This window comes from Cyanistes caeruleus, chromosome Z (genome assembly GCF_971803275.1).
Source record: "Cyanistes caeruleus chromosome Z, bCyaCae1.hap1.1, whole genome shotgun sequence".
NCBI lineage: Eukaryota > Metazoa > Chordata > Aves > Passeriformes > Paridae > Cyanistes > Cyanistes caeruleus.
The window spans coordinates 18901081-18925323 of record NC_141732.1 but is presented as its reverse complement, the minus strand read 5'-3'; the positions used below and the strand labels follow the sequence as shown (position 1 = coordinate 18925323).

At 36.9% G+C, this 24243-nt stretch overlaps 2 protein-coding genes across 42 annotated transcripts in view; one reads left to right on the top strand and one right to left on the bottom strand.

Annotated features, from left to right (window-relative positions):
- Positions 1-24243, top strand: part of KIAA0825 (KIAA0825 ortholog) — a 239834-nt gene that overhangs the window by 210606 nt on the left and 4985 nt on the right. The window lies entirely within an intron of this gene.
- On the bottom strand, positions 7796-23890 carry LOC147648191 (uncharacterized). Of its 5 annotated transcripts, XM_086869016.1 has the most exons (8): positions 23532-23663; positions 23318-23376; positions 19672-19758; positions 18266-18351; positions 15446-15539; positions 14735-14788; positions 12256-12316; positions 7796-11990 (listed from the first exon to the last, which is right to left on the bottom strand). In XM_086869016.1, exons 1-8 carry the CDS (start codon positions 23582-23584, stop codon positions 11951-11953), a joined length of 534 nt encoding a protein of 177 aa, XP_086725142.1. In that variant the 5' UTR covers positions 23585-23663; the 3' UTR covers positions 7796-11950. The 5 variants fall into 5 exon arrangements, with proteins under 5 accessions (XP_086725142.1, XP_086725144.1, XP_086725141.1 ...); XM_086869018.1 differs by lacking the exons at positions 23318-23376; positions 23532-23663 and adding an exon at positions 23670-23890; XM_086869015.1 differs by lacking the exons at positions 23318-23376; positions 23532-23663 and adding an exon at positions 23670-23888 and having other exon boundaries at positions 19672-19755.

The following is a 24243-nucleotide window of genomic DNA, read 5'->3' as shown; positions in this document are numbered from 1 at the left end:
GACAAAAAAAATGCATTAAACACCTCTGCATTGCCCATATCCCTGTTTGTAAGGTGACCATCCTCATCCTGTAATAGACCAATGCTGTTTTCATACTGACATTGCCATAAATATATTTGAAAGAATAGGGGAAATAATAAAAAGGGAAGGAACTCCTTTTATTGTCCATCACGGTTTTGTCCACTTTCAACTCCAGTTTTGGCCACACAAATGTTCTCCCTACAGTGGTGGAAGCAGCTCTGTATTCCTCCTGTGCCATCTGACTTTGCTTCCCTTTGCTTTTTTGCCTTATTTACAAGAAAAGAATCCTGTTCAGCCAAGCCAGTCTTCTGCCCAGCCTGCTTGAATTCCGACATCTGTGAATTGTTACTCCTGTGCCCTTTGGAGGTGATGTTTAAAAAATGAAATTATGTACCCCAGCAGCTGCAAAAAATTCTCCCAGGGCATTTTACTCACTTGTATCCCGAACCTGATGTTTGTTCTCCTCACATCCAGAGCTGAGGTTTTCCTGGCACTTTTCCTGCTCTCAGCAGATTTTAAACTCAGTCACCTCATGGTCACTGTGGCCAAGACAGCTGCCAATCTCCACGTTGCTTATGAGATTCTCTCTTTAGATGAGCAGTAGGTCAAGGAGGGCATCTTCTGAGACAGGACCCTTAGGACCTGTTCTGTAACATTGTCATCCAGGCTTCTTAGGAATGTTTTGGCCTGGGTTGTACCAGCTGTGTGATGCTCCCAGGTAATTTTTGGCAAGTTGAAGTCCCCCATAAGGACAGTTGGAAGTGTCCCTTAGTTCCTCAAAGAAGAATTCTTCAGTGTTTTTGTCCAGGCTGGGAAGTCTACAGTAGACTCCCATGATGACATCATAATTACTTGTTTGCCCCTTGATTCTTACTCAGAAGGTCTCTTTGCAGGAGCTCCATACATTCTAACCCTTCTATTTCATACAGTGCCACCCCTTCTCCTCTTCTGCCCCTCATGTTCCTTCTGAAGAGCCTGGAAACATCCATTAAGGCACTGCAGTCACAAGACTCATCCCACAATATCTCGCTATTACCACTGGTGTCAAATCTCTGGTCATGCACTGTTTTGCAATACACAGTCCAAATGTAATTTGCAAGAATACAGCATGCAATGGGTTTTCAAATCAAAGTTATTAAATCTGTACCTAATTTTATCTCTTGATATAAGTGGTGAAATCCTTCTAAATTTAGAGAAGACTATGCACTGTCTAACAGTAAAATTCAGCCAGTTACATAATTACTGAAACCTGCAGGACAGAGCTCCTGAAATTCTCAGCTAGCTTTAATCAAATGTATCTGATGGACTTAGCTGTGAAAAATGAGAGCATTCATATTGCACCTCAAGTGAAGAGGGCAAGCAGCGTTCACCAGCTGGAACAGCCAAATTAAGGAATCATTCAGTGCAGTCACCAATTAATTCTCAAACATGTTCAGAAGCGAATCCTTATGGAGACAGTGAGCAACTATTAAGACTTTCCAGGAGCACTTCAATATGCAAAGAATTGTGGAATTGTAGAACAGTCCATGTCAGAAGGAGCATTAAAGACCATCTAGAGCCAACCCCCTGCCATAGGCAGGGGCACCTTGTACAAGACCAGGTTGCTCAGAGCCACATCCTTGAGCTTTTCCAGGGATAGCTTCATAGCATACATAGCTTCTCTGGGCACCCTGTTCCTCTGTCTCACTGTCCTCCCAGTAAAGAATTTCTTCCTATTATTTAATCTATATTTATCCTCTCTCAGTTTGAAGCTATTACCCCTTGTCCTTTCACTGCAGGCCTTGGTAAAAGCTCTGGCCATATTTTTTACAATCTCTATTTGTGTATTTCAGGGCTTCAGTGACATCTCTCTGGGGCCTGAATCATGTAAGGAGGCTGTATTACATCAAATTAAGTTTACATCAACTATGAATAACTAAAGCTATAGTTAAATGAGATTTTTTCAAGTCTTACATTACGCTGTAGGAAGATCTGGGTTCTTGCAGTGCTTTTGAGTTCTATTTTGAGGATATTTCTTGTTACTGTTGGAGCTATGTTATGCACATAAAACACTCTAGTCTGGTCACTACCTGTTAAAGACACTGATCCTATGCAGGACAATGTGCATTCAATATGTGTACCTATGCGGCAGCAAATAATTTTGTCTGTGATTTTGGTATTCTCAGAGTCCTTACTTCTATACAAAGATTTTAATGCTATTTTAAGAAGGCAAAATAGACACTTTTATTGCAAAAATTTGCATTGAGGAATATTTTATTTATAATATGCATTTTAAAAGTGCCATGGCAAGAAGTGGCTTTGATTTTGAAGAAGAATCGTTTTGAATAATTAACCATGAATTACTCTGCTTAGAAGAAAATAATTATAGGTTGGACATAGCTGCTTCAAATGAGATACATGGAGTTAGTGACTATTGAAAAAATAAGGCCACCTGCTAGAAGCTGAAATAAATATAAAAAAGAACTTTCTCTTACAGTCAGGATTTAACTGTGGTATTTTAAAATGTCTCCAATTTCAAACATGCAAATTTCTTCTAGACAGAATTATTAGTAGAACTATATTGTTGAATTACAAAATCCTCAGTGTAATAATTAAAGAAGGTAGCTTTATCCTTTAAAAGAGACTTGTGATTAAGTCTTATCTTAATATCTGAGCTTTTGCTCAGAACTACCGAGAATACTATGGTTACCTTTAAAAAAAAAAGATTGATCTAGCTTAAACCTAAGGTATTTTTTACAAGTAAATGCTTTATGGTATTATTTTAAATGCATGTTTGTAGTACACATATAGAGATATATACATAAGCAACATGGTTGCCTTCAGTTTTGGGTATTAGAGGTTTGGCATCCATGCACCATTAAATTTCATTAAATAGAAAATAATAATTTAAGAGTTTGCTTTAAAAATGATACTTAGGAAAATACTGATAGGCTAAATAGCCTAAGATTGTGTGCTGTTTTTCAAGGACTCTTATTTGAAAATCACCTTAATACTGCAAGAAGAAATCCTTGTTATTTATTTATTTAGTAGTAATAGTATTTATTACTTGTTTTATTTCTTCATAATTTTGAGTGGTTTTTTTCCGTGAACACTTGCTTGCATTTTTCACAACCTGGAATTACCAACAAAAGACTTAAATGTTACAGCAAATGGATGGGTTTTGGTGCCTCTGTAAATGCCATTCTCAAGGTCATTATTGCATGCCTATATGACCTGTGTTACTTCCTTTCCAATGAGTTTTACTGATGTATATTCATCACATAATATTGCTTATGCAGCCTACTAACATGTAATGTGTTATTGAAGTCCAGCTGTGGGAACAAAAGTTTTCATGAATCTTTATCTTTCGTATATTTGTCTACAAAACCCACTTATATTTTGTTTTGTTGTCAGAATAAGTAACTCAGGGGGTTTTTTCCCATTTAATCTTCTCTTTCTTTTTTGTTCACTAACTAGTATGCTTTAGAAAAAGGTAGCAGTGACTGCTACCCAAAGGCAGGTAGGTGAATGAAACTTGTGGCATGTAGAGTCAGATACCCAGAAATAGTAGCATTTTCTGTTGAAGAAGCTGAGATTATGGCCTTTCTCTAAACCTTGAATTCAAAATTCTTCCTTGGTGGGGGTGGATAATGATTTTTCTGATAAAAATGTAAGGTATTTATCATTAACTAAAACAATTGCAAAAAGAATTATCATATCTACATCTTCAGTAGTGGCTATTTAGTTTTTAACTTCTTACCCTTCTGTTCAAGTGTTTAAGCCCCGCAAACTCATGAACACAGTATCCGAGCATCAGTTGTGTTAGCTCACTCTGGAGCCAATATGTGTTATCGTAATGTGAGAGTGCTCCCACCTTTTGTTGTTGGACTGGACTGCTGCCATGTTGGCCTATCCTTTGAAAGTGAATAATAACTTCTGTTGATTTTCTGGGTGTTACCTTCCAGATGTTTCTTAAAGGCTTGACTTTAAGCCTGTGCGAAAATGATGTGGAGCACCTAACTATAAAATGTAGGCCTTCTAGAACATAGTTTAGTATTTCTAAGTTCTGCAGTAATTTCTGAACATACAGGGTATTTGGTTGTTTTCATATTAAATTACTTAAAGTATATCCAATTCTACTGCAGCAACTTCTTTACTGCAAAAGTATTTAGCCATGCTTTACCAATTTTTCTCCGTTTGTTGTAATTAAAAAAAACTTTCTTTGTAATGTGGGTTTAAATTTCACCTCAGCATTTTAGAACCCTCATTTTTATTTGATCTAGAAGCCTATAAATTATGAGTGACTTTAAGCAAGTAAAAAATATTGTGAAGGAGTAAAGTAAAGCTACGGATAATGTGGAAGAGTCATTCCTTTTATGAACAATACAACCAGATCAGTCTGGGTAAGGTCTTCCAGCTTTCCAGAATGAATTAGTCTGTCTATTCTCATTGTTTAGAAATCTTACTTTCAAAAAGAAGGAGGAAAAAAGTCTCCTTTCAGAATTTAATTGCCAAAATGTGTTTATAAAAAAAGGCAATGAAAAAATGGGGCATTTAATTATGATTTTAAATGATTTGAATTCCAGTGCACCTGTTTAATCAAAAGAAAATAATGTATGCACAGTAAGGTCCTTCTATTATGTTGCTGATGACAATAGCAGGTATTAAGAAACAGGAACAGAATATTTAACATTTTTGTTGGTTATGTCAGGAGACAGAAGAATTATTGTACTGAATAATTTTTAGAAAATTCTGCTATATGAAGCCATAAAATTCCAATTCAGCTTCATCTGATTACCATATGAAGTTAAATGCTCACCCAAATATTTAATTAGATATTTGATATAACCCTCATATGCTTGTAAGAAAAATGTATTATCCTCAGATACATACATCTGTAGAGAGTATTGCAGAGGTGATACCCTGACACATGAGCATTTTCTGCACACAACATGGGAGAGCTGTAATTACAGGATTCAGTACTTTCTTTTCATATAATTACACCTTCACTCTGTGAAGAGCATGGGTTGTGTCGTTGCTGGACTGTGATTGTACAGTGAACCAAGCTGCTGTACAAGTAACCTCTGCTTCTGGTTTCCTGAGGCTGGAATGTGTGCAGGGGCAGGCTGTGGCAGAAAAAGGTGGTATCCTAGCACTTGAATGGTGTGCTGAATTCATCCACTCTTGCCAACTTGGGGCACAGTTTGTGCAGATCAGGCTACTGGAAGGAGAGATTATGATATATTACTTGGAACAGACGTGAGCATTCATCAGTAAATTAAATCACTGTGAGATGTTCTTTCAGAAGGGAAACCATTGTGTGGTGCCAAGTACTCTGCAATAATGTGTTAAAGGTGTCTCAAACTAGGAAGTCACATTTGGTTTTAATCCCTGTTCCAGTTTGGTGATACATTAAATAGGGTAATGTCTATTCCTCTCAAAATATGTTGGCTAAATATTTTCTAAAATGTTTTAAGTATTTTAAAATGTTTTAAATATTGTTTCAAATATTTTAAAAATGTTGGCTTAGTGTTTGTGAAGCAGCTGGGCAGTGATGCGTGCAAGAGAAAAGCATGAGAGAAAATACTAATAATTATAATAATACAAGCTTTAGAGTGTGTGTGTTAAATTAGATATAAAGTCATTCATTGAACAAATTATGAAAATACGGTATTGAAATAAGAGGTTTGTCTCTGTTCTGTGTCCAAAAAGACAGAACTAAGTAGAAAAACAGTGCACAAAACTTAATTATTAAAATAAATGTTTCCAGTAATACTAGTATTTTCACAGTTTTTTACATACCTGACTTTAAAACTTCTAAGAAACTTTTTGAATCTGTGAAAGAATTATTATATGTCTGTTTATACTGTAGCATTATCATAGCAGATGAGGGGGGAAAGCACTTGTAAATGAATTAGTCTTTTGTAGGATGAACTGAAACCAGGACACTGAATATGCTGGATAGGCAGTTCAGAGGATGTTTTTAAAAATAGGGAAAGGATTTAGTTTCTCTTTAATATAACTTTTGTCTAGCCCCTTCTCTCTGACTTCAAACTTCAGATTACTGAAATTGTGGAGTTGATACATATTTGAAAATACCTATCCATATAATATATATCTGTCTTTAATATAATTTCTGGGCCCATTTTTATCCCCAATTATGCAATAGTCTGAATATCTGTACAGTCTTAACAGATACACCAAACAATTACCTTTTGTGTTATGATTTCTTATATAATTTCTTCATTTATTTCGCTTACAATCGCAGCCACAGCTAATTCTGGTGAGATTAAAAGAAATTGCTCCCTGAAGTTTATCTTGACTTCTTATTGTTGAGTCTTTAGTCCACACATGTTCAGCTTTTTCTGCAAAGTATGACAGTCTCATCCCTCCAAGGAGCACAGTTCCACAGTTCACACTTTGCTGTGACTGTGTCCTGTGGATTCCAGACAGAACAGGGTTCTGTTTGCAGTAGCCAGGAATGGCATGGCCAGGACCCTGTGATTATTCTGTTCCACCTCACATCAGGTGCAGGAAAGGGCCATTCAGGTGGCACAGTGGAGCAAGTGCTGGTTTCACGTGCTGAATACTCCCATGTTCATCATTTGCCTGTCCTGTACACTCTGTTATTAATATTGGGGAATACCTTTCCTCACCCATGACAGGTAGTTAACGTGGTTTACTGTGGATGAGAGTCATGATCTATTAGATGTTAGATGTTGCAAGGGCCAGGTGCATATACCTTATCATAGATGGAGTGATTTCACTAGCCTAGCATCTATCCCATGCCATGCTTCTGTGGCGTTTGATGTCCCATGTGTTACAGGGTGGCACCACTCTTCTAACAAAAATACTAAATGTTTCATGATAGTACAGACAGAACATTCTCCTAGTTGCTGCTTTTAGAAGAAACAAAATAATCCAATATCCCAAGTAACAACTAAATGCATCATTTACACAATAATTTCCCCCTTAACAGTTCCAAGTTCTCAGTAAAACTGGATCCCTTAATGGAGGTTTTGAATATGTAGCCTTTTTTAAACTAGAGTGTAGGTGGCCACTGTTGAAAATACTCTTACAATTTCCTTTTCTTTGTCCTGAGGAAAATAGAGGGATTTTTACAAGCTGTTGTTAAGTTACAGGGATCATCCAAAGAGGTCACCTACAACTTTTAAAATCTAAATTAAAAAAAATAAAAAAATAAAAAAATTATATATTTATATTTTTTAAAATTTTATAAAATATATATTTTATATTTAGATATTTTAATATCTTTTTTAAATTTAGAAAAAATTCAAGTAAGCTGCCATTTAAACAATTATGCAGCCACATTTTTTCAAACATATTTATATGTCTGAGAAAATAACTGTGAAAACAATTTTAAATTTTTTTTTTCACTTTTACATATAGTTTGTCTCTTTGCCTCAAAGACTTGTGATCTTGCTGAAGTGATTTTTCTCACCCATATTATTGCACTCTGGCACATTCTTTGCACATACATGAATGCTGCAACTCTGCACTTCTGCACTTACTAGAAGCAATAAAATGAGGGGATAAATGTCAGAACTAAACAGTCTTGACTGTCAAATACAAACTTTTCTAGCATTCATGGCTAATTCTCTAATCATCGGTGCCAAACATTGAAATAATTTGCTTTTCCTGAATGTTTTTACTGGCCAGGATGCATAGAGGAGCAGTGTGCTCAGTCATAATCATTCTCCAGAAAGGCTGGAAATGTTCCCTTTGAGCTGCCAATCATTAGGCCAGCCAAAGTGAAGACAAGCACATTGACAAGTGAGAATGGTAATAATTTATTTTCTATTGATGGATGGTGACAAATCATTTTTTGAAGCTGCTACTGTGAGGCTACAAAGGGAAAGACAGAGATGGCCCTAGATGGGGCTCTTCACACCTCATTTAACCCAAATGTAGCCACTTGGGTGGTGAATCAGTTCAGAGTATCAGCCCAGGCATTTCCTTACAAAATTTGTGTGCTGTCAAAACGTGGATTGAAACAAAAGAAAGATTAAAATGCGGTCATGTGAGAAATTCAGGAATATAATTTTCAATCGCATAACTCCAGGTACAGAAAAGAGATTAGAAGAAGAAATAAGTGAAATATTAAGGGTGCTTACAGTAGGGGTAGATTTTTAAAGATGATAATTAATAAAAGTAGGATGAGGATTTATCAAAGCTTGGGCACACCCCCTTCAACTTTCAGCTGACAGGTCAAATTAATTCATGTGCTTCCTACCAGTGCATAACACACTACATATCTTATTTAAATTTACTTTTGCCGAGACCTGCTGATGTGCTTAGCATCTGACATCCCATGCTATTTCAGAATACAGATGGATATTTTATTTTAAAGGATATAGCACACCTGTCTTGTTAATTTTATCAATTACATATTTTATTTTATTTCTATAGGAAAAAAAAATTAAAATACTGGTGAGGTCTGTAAGGATTTTGTGTACAAATTTAGTTTTAATTTACCTTTTTTTTTTTTTAAATATGATTTTTGTACCTAAGAAATTCGGCTGTCTGAATTTAAGGTAAAATATTCTCTTAAGCAGAGATTCTTGAATTCTCTGAACTAAAGCTAGGCATTGCTTCAATTATTGTGGGGGTTCACACTTTCTTTTCATATTGTCCATTGCCCTGGAGGGAGTAAATATAGAAGAAACAACCAGAGGGGCAAAGTTCCTTTCATCTTTAAGAAAGTTGTAAAGTAGACATCTCTCCTGCTTGGCTTGTGCTGGAACAAAACCTCCCATGGTAGCCCCATCCTTTGCCTAAACGTGCAAAAAATAATTTGCACTTAAACAAGCTAGGATTTTATATGGCAAGATACATTAGTGACAAAATTAGGGTTTTCCTCACACTTCCAAAGAACCGTTCTGCTTAGTCTACTAAGACAATATTAATTTATTTACTCAGAACAAGTCAAAGGCTCTTATGTATTTTAATATGGTTTAAGTTATGTCAAATATGACAAAATGCATGTTTGCATATTTGCATATTTTGCATTGTATGTACAAATGGTATTTATTTCTCTTATAACCATTTAAAATTATAACTTGAGAAAATGAAAAGCAGAGGGGTAGAACTGGAGTTATTATGGCTTTCAGATAGCCTTGACTTCACTCTTTGTTTATTATGTCAGGAGGTTTGTGTACAAAAATTTAAGTGTGCTGTGGTTTATTATCACATTGTGCAAGATGGAGGCAAGTGTATAACATTTAATGTGCAGGGAATTTGTGGGAAGCATTAATGATGTCAGTAAATTTTATATACTCTCCATCTTGCTTTAAAAGGGCATCTGGCTTGCTGTACTCCTCTAAGGTAACTATATCACACAGTGGTCCTTAGAAGCACACTGCGAATGTAATGGTTAAAAGGTAAAAAAATGCCATTACCTTTCAATATATAGATATATTATGACATAAAGTATATATAGTTTGTTTATACTAGATTATGGTATCTGTCAGTTTCCTGGTTTTGTTTAAAATTTTTAGTGCAGCTAGTGCAAAAATAATATGCATAATTAGTAATTATTATATTAAAATTAATTTATTACTAACTAATTAATAATTAGTGCAAAATAATATTTGCACTGATACTGGAAATATAATAGTGAGTTTTTCTGACTAATTCAAAATACCAGGCACTTGAAAAACAGTCTTTTTTGATATTGATTTGTCCACCAGAGTAACATGACATGATGGCCTTTTTGCATAAAACCGAAGATCACCACTCTTTTTCACCACCTATAGCCAGCTTAAACTATGTATTTATTTATTAGTTCTTAATGGTAAGGTCCACAAAATGACTACACGTGAGAGAAAAATCTGTGAAACAGACTTTGTAATTAATCATTGGGAGGATTCAAGGAGGTCTTGGTATTTCTGTAAACATTAGAATTTATGTAGGCTTATTAGAAGTGCTGATTGCTAAAACTGCAGCTCAGTTTTGTTTTTACAGATCTGTAGCTATTTTTTTGCTACATACTTATCCTTGTGATTGTAAACAAACACTGAAAACTATGTGTATGGAGGGACACAGGCCTAACTTTTTTTGCCTTTTTCCCCTTGAGCATTTGGAGAAAAGACTGAAAAGAAAGAGAGGGGAAGAGAAAAAAGAGGAATGTCAAGGGCAGCAGTTTGATGGCTGGGGCTTTGAGAAACCTAGTCTTGTGGAATGTATCTCTGCCCATGATGGGAGGTAGAATGAGAAAGACATATATTTTCTCTTCTCATTTTCATATATCAGTGTAGCTTTGCCCTTACCTGTGTACAAACCTTCCTCCTTTTCCATGTGAGCTTGTCAGTCTTCTGTTACCATCTTATCTACATGCTTTACTCCTATACCTTTGGAGCTCTGAGTTCCGACCTCTTTTGAGTAGGTTCTTTTTGTAAAAGAATATCCTTGCCTTTCCTGCAGGTAGTGTTCCCAGGGTTTTCCATTGTTTCATCAGACCATGGGAGGGAGCCTTTGTACCACTGAGTATCACCAAATGCCAGTGAGAGCTTCCATATATGAATTCTTCATCCTTAGAGGAAGCTACAGATTAAATTGTTGAATGTTCACTGAAAATACATGGAGAAAAAGCCAAACTTTGCCATGTCTCCTTTTTTACTCATAGAGAGCTCTAACACAGCTTCATATTTACTAGTTTGCTAGAACTACATCTAAAATTTGAAAAAAAAAAATAAAAAAATTAATATAGTTGGAAAATCATATACCGTTCAACAATGGTTAAAAACAGGTATGGGTAGCTACATATATTTATGCTGGGTTTGAGGGTTATCAGACACTGGAGCAAGTGCCCAGAGATGCTGTGGACTTTCTGTGCTTAGAGGAATTCAGGACTTCTCTGGACATGGACTGAGCAAACCAATATAGTTGCATCTGGTTTTAATGCAGGGTTAGATAATTTGTGTACATCCTTTCCAGCTTTGATTGTGAATTGCACTTAATGAGTTCAGACTCTAATGGACAGTGTTTGCATACATCTTGAGCTATGGAATCTGGCTGAAAAACACATTATTAAAGTCCATTGGTCCAGTTCTCAAAAGGACAATGAAGAGCTTTAGGAGACAAGTAATCTCACATCACAGTGACATGCTTGGAAGAATAAAGGGAGCAGTCATCTTAGTAAGACTGAGAAAGAGCAATGCTGTTGATATACCTGAGAAACACCAAAGCTATTTGAGATCAGAAGATAGATAGTGATGTAAATCCTCAAGGACATGAAACTGTGTAGTCTGAAAGAAGGACACTTTTGGGGAGTGAATACATGACTATTTGAGGACCATTCCAGTGCACTGGACAAAGGCTCAGTATTGTAGTGCCTTGGCTGCCAAAGAGGCACTCCTGTCTGAAGAACACATAGGGGTGGATGCTTGTGCTTCAGGCTGGCTCTGACTAATAGGAACATAGGCCTTGTTCTCTTCTAATAGCATCAGTTAAATCAGATATGAGGAAATGCCACTTGCATCAAATGATAAATTGGGAGTTACTATTTTCATTTTAAAAAAAAATTACTACAATATTTGGCACATGAAATTTTATGAAGATTGACTGTTTTATGGAGAAGTTGGGCTAAAAATGGACACAGCACAGTAATATTCAATTTGAATTAAAAAGCAACCACTGTGCCCCCATCTTTAAGCTTTAATTCTTACCTAAACTTCAGTTCAATTTTTCATCAGAACTTCTTTGTCTGATTTAAAGTACCATGTAGATATGTTATAGAAACTTCATTTAAATACATATTTAATTAGAAATGTTTTATGATTTTAATGAGCCTTAAGAGTCTTTTGATGAGCAGTCAGTGTAATTATGGTACTTAAAATTATTGGATAAATGCATACTTTATAATCTACCTTCCTTGCAACTATGTTTTCATGCTGGGTATTTTTAACATGAAGAATTGTTTCACTTTCTGTCAGTTTATCCTCCTCTTCCTTCCACAAAATGTTTTATCTCTGAAATAAAATTAAATATGCATTATACTACTTGCATTGTATTAATATATATTAAAATAATATATATATTTTATATAACAATATAGCTTAAATGTATATATATTGTGATAATATTGTAATAGCACAGTTAAAAATCAATCTAAAAGATTAAAATTATTTTGATTTTGTTAGAGGAGTGACAAAATTGATAATTTGTTATGCACAAGTAAATTACAGACTAGCTCTGTCCTATACGTGTTGTCTCTTTTGTGCTTGAGGAAATTACCTGCAAAATTGCTGCAGAAGCCGTGTTGTGCTAGGTATTGTGCTATCAGCAATCCGCTTCACTACCACAACATAAAGAAAGAGAGAGGCTCAGCAAATTTAGAAAAATAAGTAGGCCGTAGAAGTAGCAGTTAAAAGGTAAAAAACAGGCTTTTTAATTCATCCTGTGCTTTATCACACAAGCTGTATGAAGACCATTAACTGTCACATGCTGAGCCTTACAATTCATTGTTCAGAAGCAGCACACCTCAACTCCTAATAAATTGTTACTTTGCTTTTTTTCTTTGCGTGTGTGTTTGGATATGTTTTTTATTAATGAAAACTGAGCTCATAGTAAGTTGAGTCTTTAACACAGAATAGATAAGCTAATATTAGCATAATGAGCCTAAAGAAGGCAGGAAACAGTAATACTGTTTCTCAGTACCACACATCAGTCAAATGTCTTCTCCTAACTGAAAGAGTACTTCAGGTAAAAAATACTTGACTGTAGCATGAGGTGTCAACAATTCCCATGCACTGACTTGATCTCCTCAGGCATGTAGATAGCTGGCCATGAGGCAGTCATTCCTGATCAGCAAAGTTTTTAGTGTCTCACACAGGAACAGATATGAAAGAAGGGTTGCAGCTTTCACCAGCAGTCAGTACAAGCCCTGGTTTTTGTCAGCTGTGCTAGGCTCAGAAATTCTCCTCTTCCTTTTGCAAAAGAACATGAAAATTTTTTCTGTTCTGTTAAATTAGTCTTGTTTCATTTACTGTCCATCTTTTAAGTGCAAGGAGAAATGTCACTTGCATTCATGATTTGCAAGGAGATACTTGTACAATAGCATATGTGTACTGTCTTATATGTCATATATGTCATAAGGAAAAGCTTAAGATATTTTACTTTATGTCACAGAATATGTCTACTGGACTTTTCTTCTAAGTATTTAAACTTTTCATTTTGGACATTATTTATTACTCAGTCGAAAGGACTTAGTAATAAATAATTCTTGCAGTTGTGCTGTCAATGTGCAAGGCAAACAGTCTTGCTCTCAGATTTCTACACATCTTTCCAGAACGCGCCCATTCTATTTCGCTGTGCACTGCTATGTACTGTAGTAGTACCAAATGGAGTTCTAGATGTGTTACTAGAAGTTTTCTAGTGGTTTGTTCTTTGGGTTTATATTTTTACATTGAAGCATACTTAAAAAATTTAATACAGTTTTGCCTTGAGCCTTTTAAATTGTGGTTCTCTTTGGCTTTTTTTTGTAAAAAATTATTATGAGTTAATAATTTTCATAGCTGATATGTCTGTCTAGCAAACACTTCTTTTTACATGATTAACAGCTTTATGATCTGCAATACCATTTACACATTCGGAGAATATTAATCCAGATACAATTTTCTTTTGGCATAAACAAATAATCTGTGCTGGTTAATATAATTGTTTTAGTTTCACTCAGCTTTCTGTGCATATAGGTTTTATCTTTTATCCTTTTATCTTCTTTTTGCCTTCTTTTCTGGGAGTATTTCAGCTATTTCCATGAAGTAGTAAAATACTTTTAGTCTTAAAAATATTTTCATCTTTGAAATAGTTGTATCATTTACTTTTCATATTTACTTATATTTCCATCCATTTAATATATTACTCTAAGATAAATACCCTTCTTACTCTCTATTCTAAGATTCACCTACTTGTGATTTATATATTTATTTACCCTTTATCTTTGGATATTATTTAATCCAGTGTTCTAGTTTTAAAATTTTTTAATTACTTGCTTAGCCCAGTAATAGCCCAGTCTTGGGAGGTCAGTCTGTTGATTAGATGCCTGAGGGAATTCCCCTTATCCTTCCTTGGTGATGCTGTATTGTGCAAGGAGTTGCAGCTTGCTTCTCTGCAAGTGTGAATATTCCTAGTTTACAAATGTTCAAGATAGATCTGTGTGAAAATCTGGCAGCTTTGCCACAAAGAAGGGAGCTGCTTAAGAGTGTCTGTTTCCATGTTTCTGCCTTTTCCATATTTTCTGGTGTCAGTGATGCTGTGTCTTCCCTTTTGGCTTCTCACAGCTGATAGTCAAATTCACAGAGTTTACAGCAGTAGTGGTAGATGTGAGGAGGAGAGGAGGTAATTTTTGTTTGGCATAAGCATGGGCAAAACATATACCATGTATACATGTACATGTATATGTAAACATTTCCTCTCTAATTTGGGATGATGTCAATTCAATTTTATTAAACATTTACATTTCATTTTACATACACTCAATTTTTGTTTTTTCTACATATATATATACTTGCCCAGTGTTAATCTTTTCTGTGGTACCCACATCTCCTGACCTTCTAATGACTTTTCTATGTGGATTTTAAAATATGCAGCTTTACAGTTAAAAGAAATTTCAAGGCAGAGGATGAAATTCTGTACAAATTCTCTACACACCCTTTCTTCTTTTTACATATCTTTTATAAGAAAGAGATAGCGTCTTTTTGATGGGAAAATATACTTGTCTGTTTTCTGCAGCACTGCGGTTGGATTTTAAACACAAGGATGCCCACATCTGAAAAAGAGAATAGAAATGTTAAGAGTTGGTTGGGAGGGACTATTTAAGCTAGAAAATGTAGATGTGCTGTTTACTTTACCACAATTTGTATAAATTTAGGATAAAAATGAGCCAGACCTGTCATCATTTTGTGCTTGACTTGTGTGACATCTCACTCTTAGGGTAAAGGGAACAGCCAAGATTTGTAGACTCTTGTGGTCAAAAGAAATGGCAAAAGTCAGAGTCCATAAAAACTCACCAAATTTTGTTATAAATTTCATGCTTGACATGGAAAATGGAGGGAAATCAATCCCTCCATCAATCCCTCCATCAATCCCTCCATCAATCAATCAATCATCAGTTCCAATGTCAGTCTAGCCAATATAAGGGCCAGGGACGTGGGGCATGCATCCAGGCTCAGTGGGGGTACATTCTTACAGCTTTTCCCCACCCTGAGGATAGCTGTCTCACCCTCTGTGAAAATTAGTTATCATGCACAGTCCATTCTTTCCAATCTTTCTGAAAATGGGTTGTTGGGAGTCTTGGGTGGCCTTGTTTCCCTGCTGCAGTCCATGCCCACTTCTTGGCCTCATTCTTGCAGTTGTGCTGTGCTGTGTTGTACTTACAATCAGGAACTAGGACAAGGGGGTGTATCTTAGGTAAGTGATGCCCTACCTTTGCATGGCCTCCATCGGCAGCCACATCTTGTTCCTTCAAATGGTGGTTCCATAGCCATCTTGTTATTGGTGCTGGAGCCCCTTCTGGAATTCTACAACATGTCAAAAGTGCTTACGCTCATAAGGGTCTTAAACAGCCGCTACAAGCACATCATCTCTTCCTCAGAAGTGACTCAGTCACTACGAAGTGTTGTAATTAGACGAAAAATAATACTTTTACACAGTGTCCACTTCTGTCTTTATGGTTTCAGCCGTATCTGTACTGTTTCAGATGCTTAGGAATCAGAAAACCTGCTGCTTAGGATGAAATAGACATTCCAGGTGCCAGCTGCAGCAGACGCAGTAGGTTTTATGGTCCTAAGGCTCTTTTAAATTCTGAATATGTCAAGCTCATTAAAAATACTGAATAATTAAAACAATTCCAATATATTTTCAACCGTTTAGTCTTTTAATATTTTATCCTAGAATAAAGTGCACATGGTGCTCCAGAATGCTGTTAACTTTGAGTAGGAATGTAGAGAAAATTAGAATTTCAGAAAAGAGAGAAACATTGCACTAACTTTGGCTTCAAGGTCTCATTTATTGTAAAATCTCTGATTTCTTTATTTCTTTGATTGTTCTTTTTTCAGGAATTATTCTTTTCATGAAAGCACAGAGCTTTGTGCTGGTTTCTAATCTTTACAAATACAAACTACATTACCAGGAGTTCAAATATTGCAATGAATTATTATGGGTTTTATCTCTTTGATATCTCAGACTCTATCCCAGTCAGTGTTTATCTAATGCTGTTGCCTAGTGCCATGTTGTCCTGAAATGGGTAAGCAGCTGCAAAGAACTTAACACTCCTGTTCAAAATGGCATTAAATTATACATTTTCCAGATATTTTAGGCTCCACCAGTCTGCTTTTTTTCTTTTTTTCGCTTGTTCCAAGATTTCCAATGGGTATCTGGATTGTCAGCAAAACCTCTAATGTGGACTTCTGAAGGGTGGACTCCACACCATTCTCCATCATTTGTCATCAGTCTTGGTTAACTGGGGATGTCCCAGGTGACTGGAGGTGACCAGTGTGATGCCCATCCAATAGAAAGGTCAGAAGGAGGACCTGGGGATCTGCAGGCCTCTCAGCCTGACCTCAGTGTCCAGCAAGGTTATGGGTCTGATAATCTTGAATGCTATCATGCAGCATCTACAGGATAACCATGAAATCAGGCCCAACCAGCACAAGTTTAGAAAATGTAGGTCCTGCTTGGCCAGCTTGATCTTCTTTTATGACCAGGTGACCTGGCTAGCAGATAAGGAAAAGGCTGTGGATGTTGTGTACCTGGTCTTCAGCAGAGCCCTTGGCACTGCTGTCTCCCACAGCATTCTCCTGGAGGAGCTGGCAGCCCATGGCTTGGGCAGGTGCACTCTCCAGTGGGTTAAGAACTGGCTGGGCCCAGAGCATGGGGGTGAACGGTGCTGCAGTTGGTGGTCAGTCACTACAGGGGTTCCCCAAGGCTCACTACTGGCTCCAGTCCTGCTGAATGTCTTTATTGGTGGTGTGGATGAGGGGATTGGGTGTACCCTCAGGGAGTGTGCAGACAGCACTAAGCTGGGCAGGAGTGTTGATCTGCTGGAGCGTAGGCAGGCTCTGCAGAGCGCCCTGGACAGGCCGGGTCAGGGCTGAGGCCGGTGGTGTGAGGTTCAATAGGGCCAACACTGGTTCCTGCACTTGGATTACGTCAGCCCCATGCAGTACTACGGGCTGGAGAGTGGCCCAGGAGAAAAGGACCTGGGGTGCTGTTGACAGCTGGCTGAAGATGAGCCAGAGTGTGCCCAGGTGGCCAAGAAGGCCAATGGCATCCTGGTCTCTATCAGAAATAGTGTGGCCAGCAGGAGCAGGGTTGTCCCCCCAAAAAGGGCAGCAAAGCTGGTGAAGGGTCTAGGAAGCAGGTTATATAAGGAGTCACAGTTTGGATGAGAGGGCTGGGGTTGTTTAGCCTGGAGAAAAGAAGGCTCATGGGAAACCTTATCACTAGCTACAATAACCTGAAGGAGTGTGTTGTGAGGTAGGTGCTGGTCTCTTCTCCCAGTCACCTAATGACAGGACAAGAGGAAATGGCTTCAAACGGCACCGTGAGAGGTTCAGTTTGGACATCAGGAAGAATTTCTTCACTGAATGGGTTGCTAAACACTATAAGGGACTACCAAGGGAAGTGGTGGAGTCACCACCCGAGGTGGTGTTCAGGAAAGGACTAAATGTGGCACTTGGTGCTATGGTTTAGCAACATACGGTGTTGTTCAAAGGTTGGACCTGATGATCCAGGAGGTCTTTTCCAACATTAATATTTCTATCATTCTATGATTTTGATACAGTTGACAGATAAATGATATTCCTGTCATGAGAAGATTTCTGAGATTTAGAAACATGTTCTCAACCTTTTCCAAGATGAAATCCAAACCTTTTAAAGTTCATCATGCAGAGAGACAAAGTCAGGAGCCTGTCAGGTGGGGACTTCACTAGTACATAAGAGACCCTTTCTCTGTCACTCTCATGTCTCCCATGAATTAGAAAGATACAAGCATCCCACAGTCATTCTTTTTCCTGCATTAAAGAGTTAGTCAAATCCTTACTGTATCAATTTATTGCAGCATGATGACATGCTGTACACCTTTCCTTGTTCTCCCCACATCTCTGACCAAAGCTGCAGTGGTCCTGGCTGGCAAAGACCAACCTATTAAACTTTCTGAAGGTACTTTATTGATTTTTAGCTATGAAATGAGTTTTCCTCTTGAAAATGATGTTAAATAAGTTATACATCTGTAAAAAATGCTCACCAAATTGGTTTTCTGTCTGTAAAAGTTGTAAACATACGTTTTCAAGAGTTTCCTGCTTCCACCATCAGGCTTTGTCTGTTGCAACACTGATGGATTAATAAAAAATAATGTAATATAGTTACATTAGTAGTTATATTAAGTAGAAGAAAATTTCTCAATCCCTGCTTGCACTAGTAAAGCAAATATTACAATTTAAATTATTCTACTGAGTTAATTTGAAAACTAGAGCCTTATGATTTTTAAAACAAGATTTTAAATCATATTTTATGATTTTTAAAGCAAAATGTTAGTATTTAACTTTTTAAAGAATGAATGAGTGGAAAAAATTACAGTAAATATGAGATATATTAAGACATTTCATTATGTCATATTTCTGTTTAACCATTCCCTTTTTTAGAAACTGCTCTAAATACATTATCTTGAAATATAATAAAAACTATTTACAGGTAAAATGTTTCCATGTGCATACATTTTCAGTAAATTAATCTGCATGATTATTTAAAAATGTATTTAATACACAGCATCATGAAGTTCATTTTTATAGATGCTTTCATTAAGTTCACTCAGCATGCTGTTCTTTAGAGTCACCAGTCTTTGTAGTGGGTTAAAACCTGATGAAATTCACCTTTGTTTATCCATCTTTTTCTCCCAGTTAATTTAAAGAGTGGCTTTGGACTAAACAGAGAAAGTAAAGGTCTTTGCCAATTCATTCAGGAGCGCTATTTCGTCTAGTGCTCTCCCTTTCACTTGTTTGCAAGGTGTCAAGTCTGCATGACAGATTTCCAAAACTGTCAGTTGTCATTTCACTTACCTTTCTCTTCTTTGCTTTTGTGGCTTTCTCATTTCTGGATGTAAATATTAATTATACTGGTTTCTTATAATAAACTGGGGGAAATTACTAGTTTTTCAGTACCAACCAGAAATAAACTCCTTCTGTAAAGGGTCGTGGTTCAGCAGTGAAAGACCTGGATGACCAGTAGTGAAGCCTACCGTGGACAGACATCCTGTTTATCTATCTCTATCTCCTCTCTGTTTCCTTAGTATGAAATTTTCTTGTCTGAAATTGATTTGTTGGGCTATGTAAGTTTTTATCTACAGATTATTTTGCTCTTCTTTGGGATGGTATCTCTGCTCCAATCAGTTGTTGCACTTTCAGTCTGTCCCTGGGAATCTTCAGGAAGAGTGGGGCAGGGTTATACAAATGGGTACCAATTTTTGAAAATAAAATAAGAAGTATCTGCTAAACTTCTGGGCTTGTTGAAATCAATTTTTTTTTGGTCCTCAAGAAAAGGGGGGTATTCTGGCTTCAGGCAAAACAGCAGTGTTATTTCTTTATAATGTGCATGAAAGGACATAGTTTTTAGCAGCCCAGCATTTGCTTAAATTTGAGTAAAACCATTTGTTACCAATACAAGTCAGCTTCCTGGTTCTCCTTAGTGTCCTGCTTACATAGCACATTTTTCCCCTCAAGTTATGAATTGAGTGAAATCCTTCTAAAAGCAAGAAAATTAGTATTAAAACTTCAATGCATTAAGAATAATCTTATGTTTTTAAAATATTAATATTTTTATGCTATTACAGTAGCCCCTCTTTAAAAAATGAAGGTTTCTTCTTGACAAAATATGATTTTTTTTTATACTCCTAAGCCTCAACACTGAAAAATTATCAAATATAGCTTCTCAGCAGATTCATCTTGTATTTGTATTTACAGAATATACATATGTCACAGTAATTTGAAAGTTTAATCCTTCAAAATATTTACATTAGGGTTTTAACATTCAAAATGGAAAGGCTTTTTAAGCTGAAATAAAAATGGGAGGGATAAAGAGAAGGAACAAGTAGCTTATCATGTGAAGAGGGTATTTTTAGTAGATGCACTTCTATCATGTAGTCATAGGCAGGTAAACCATATGCATTTGCTGAATGAAAATATCATTGGCACTCTGAGCATAACATGCTTCCTTTTTTTATATTCTTGAAAAAATTATATTAATGCTCAAAAGAATTAAATTCAATCCAGGATTACAAAGTTATTTTAAATTGCCAGAAAGATATAATCCTTTGAATGGTCACCTCCAAGCACTTAGACATGGTGTTACTGACCTGCTTCTTCCATAAAATCAGCCCTTTTGAATGCCTGCATCATTGCTCTCTTACTTGCATGAGTTTAGGTATGTATGTGCATATATAGGCTTTTGCACTAGTATGCAGTGTTGTATAGTCCAGAAAGTCAGATAAGCAACTTCATGCATTCACTAGATGTTATAGGGATAAGTCTAAAGAAATAAAATAATGGGGACTGCCCAGAATGCTTTTTACAGATACACTAAAATTTTTTCCCTGCATCTCAGCAAGCAGATTAAACTTCTTTACTTTCTACAATTCAATAGAGAGAAAGTATCACAAAAATAATTATGTATAGCCATTTATATAAATGGATATATTGATGCTATTTATAAGTAAGGAGAGCACATTGATGCATTGCTAAGGAAACCTGAGCTGGAATCGCTTGATCTTTCTGGGTTACTGAATGCTTCCCCCCTGCACTTTGTTAGCTTGTCAATGTGCAAGACAAGAGTTTCTCTCTTGCTTTTTATTTATTAGGAGAAACAGAAGCCCTCCCAGTGCTAGTCATTCTGACCTCATGATCTAAGGTGACCAGCAGAAAACTTCACAGATTCCTATATTTATCTGTGCTGATGTGTTTTGCTGTATCTACCTGAAAGATATACTACTTTTTTTTTCCTCCTTAATTAGCCACATGCAACACAGAAAGGAACAGTATACAGAGTAAAGTGTTTAAGTGATTCACGTCAAGTTCACACAATATGTCATCTACATTATTTGATAGTTCAGCATATTTTGAAAATATATTTAAAAATTTTAATTATCAATATCCACAAGTAATTATTGGATTGAAAATTTTTGGTGCTACCCTAAAGATTACAAAGGTGATAGCATTTTATTATAAGCATATGCTTTCTTTTAAATATGAATAATATACTAAAAGTTGGGCTTCCTGGACACTTGAATTCATCTTTTTATGGTTAAATGAACTTCAACCAAAATGTAGGTGGTGGTATAATGGGTTGGTGCAAATATTTCCAATATCATTTTAAAATGCCTATTTTATTTAATGTTCCAAGATATATTAGACTGAAATAAAACATATGCCACCTCTGAATTTGAATTTTTTGTCTAAGAGGTGTGTTACTAATGATTTGAAACAACAAAAGTATGCAAGTTGGCTGTTTAATTGATGAATCTTGCATTTTGAAAGTAATTCCTGATGGTAACTTTATTCATATTCACATTACTTTAACTGGCTAGTTGGATTTCTATCAATTGCTATTGCAAGAACAATTGTCACATAGTTTTGATACGCTAGTAAAAACATCTACTTTGGACAAGATTTTTACTATTTCCACTTAAACAGAAACAGCTAATTTCTCATCCCATTTAGAACAATAAGCATGTGTTATAACCTTCTTCCTTACAGTCTAGCAGTCTTTTAAGAAACTATACTGTCCCCAGACTTAAAGCATAAAACTGGAAAAATTTCTCAGTTGAAAAGGGACCAGATGTTGGTCAAGTTCATTTCATGGATCTTTAATTCATGGATGCTGTTAAGTGAATACACAGAAGACATTCTTATCCTCATTGGATCTGCTTAAATGCCTTAAAAAAATTACTTCTGGATAAAATGAAAATGCATTGAAATAACTTCTTATAAAGTGAACACTAAAGAACATCCATACTGGGTAATATTGAAGATTTTTTACCAATGCTATTGATAGATTCAATGAAATGTGCTGACAAGTATGAAATCACTATCTTTAAAAGGAATCTGCTGATTTATTGTTAAACTTCCATTACCCAAGACTGCTAGATTTCTGTATTATACCTCCAGCAATAACTGCATTGAATGTATTTCATTTAGCATTTTCTGTTGTTGTCCTTGTCTTACTCTAAGACAATTTTATGGTGCAGATATTCTGCCTTCTGCCTATCTATTGATAAGGAGAGACAAATGCAAAAGGATATAAGTGAAAAAAAATAGCATTTTACTAAAAGAAAACAGCAACAAAGAAAACAACACAAATCACTAGATACACAGGTGCTGAGTCAACTGGTTCCTCAGGGAACAAAAATACCGAGATGGCTGCCATCCAGGCAGCACATGTGACCCAGAGGACAAAGACAAGATGGTAGAGAGGTTCTAATGGCTAAATCTTTCCCTGTGGAAGAAAAAAAAAAAGCGGGGGGGGGTCATGGTGTGATTCTGGTGGCAGATGGGATGTGCTGGCGTTGTTTGGGGCAGGTCCTGGCCTGCAGTGCCAGTTTTCCTGTTCCCTCTGTGTGACAGCAGGGGTGTGTGTCTGGGATGTCACTCCTACTGTTTGCTGCCTCTTCCTGCCACCTGCTGGATTCCCTTTCAGCTTAGCCGGACTCGGTTGCAGTCAGGCTGCTGCCCCACTGGGGGAGAGGGAAATCCTCCCACTGGGCACCAAAAACTGTGGTCCTGACCCAGACATTCCCGGCTGCAGTTTTGGATCTGTCACTTTGGGGGCTATCACTTTTCATGAACTTGGGGACTCTGCCTCTTCTCAGCCCAATTGTCCTGTAGAAATGTCCTGGAGGGCTTGGAAGTGGGAAGAGACCCACAGGTCAGACAGTGCCAGGGTCTGCTTCACTTTGGTGAGCCAGACCACAATGGACCCCTTCCTGTTCCAGCCATGGCATTATCTCTTCTGAAACCATGCCTATAGCTGATGTGAATGGTATTATACTGAACAGCACTGAAAACTCTGTACCCAGGGTATTATCTACCCCTTATTCTATACCATGCACATGACATCCAGATGTTCATACCTTTCAACTGTAGCCTTATGCAGTACAAATATCTACATTGATACAGGTATTATTTGAGTGGTTACTGATTGTTCCCCCAGGATGTTTGTTGAGTTTATTTTAGTCCATTACTGGTACAACCACCAATATTATGTATATATATATATATATATATAATTCAACATTACAGATGGTTCTCACCAAAATCGGTCCCCTTGAGGTACACAAAGTTCCCATCCCTCTGTATTAGCCACCAGGTCCTTAAGCAAAAACAATTGCATGGGATGAGTTTGCCTTTGCTTGAGATGGGACTAATCTCAACATGCACCATATGCACCATGGGGACTTCATCTGCTATATACAGGGATTCTGATTGGGCAGGGCATGGTTAGTGGAGCCGCTAGTGTTAACTAACCAGGTGGTCTTTGGTAAACGCAGATCCCAGTGTTTGAAGGTTCCACCGCTCATTGCCTTCAATGTGTTTTTTAACAACCCACGGCACTATTTGACTATCCTAGCGACTCGTGGCTGATAGGGAATGTGATACACTCACTGAATACCATGTTCTCTAGCCCAGGTGTCCATTTTCTTTTTAAAATGAGTACCATTGTCTTAAGCAATTCTTTCTGAGTAAGTTTTCTCCTGTTGCCACAGGAGAGGTGTGAGGCACAGGGCTGGTCTCCAGCCATCCAGTGGTTGCTTCTACTATTGTGAGCACATAGGGCCTGCCTTGGCAAGTTTGCTGCAGTGTGATGTAATCCATCTGCCAGGCCTCTCCATATTTATATTTGGTCCATTATCTCCCGTACTAATGGGTTTTACCTACTTGGTCTGCTTGATGCAATGCATGTTTCACAGTCATGGATTATCTGGGGTATGGTATCCATGGTTAAGTCCACCCTTCAGTCACAAACACATCAGTATTTTTGTATCTCTTCCCTCATGTCCTGAGGCATCATGGGCCCACCAAATTAGAAATAACTCTCCCTTGACAGTCTAGATCTACCTTTAATTTTGGCAGCCCAATGCATCTATTTGTTGTTGCAATGCTCCTCGTTAGCCCGACTCATAGGCATCTAGGCATCCACATGACCAGCTTCTGCGGACAACTTCTTTACCCTAGCAGC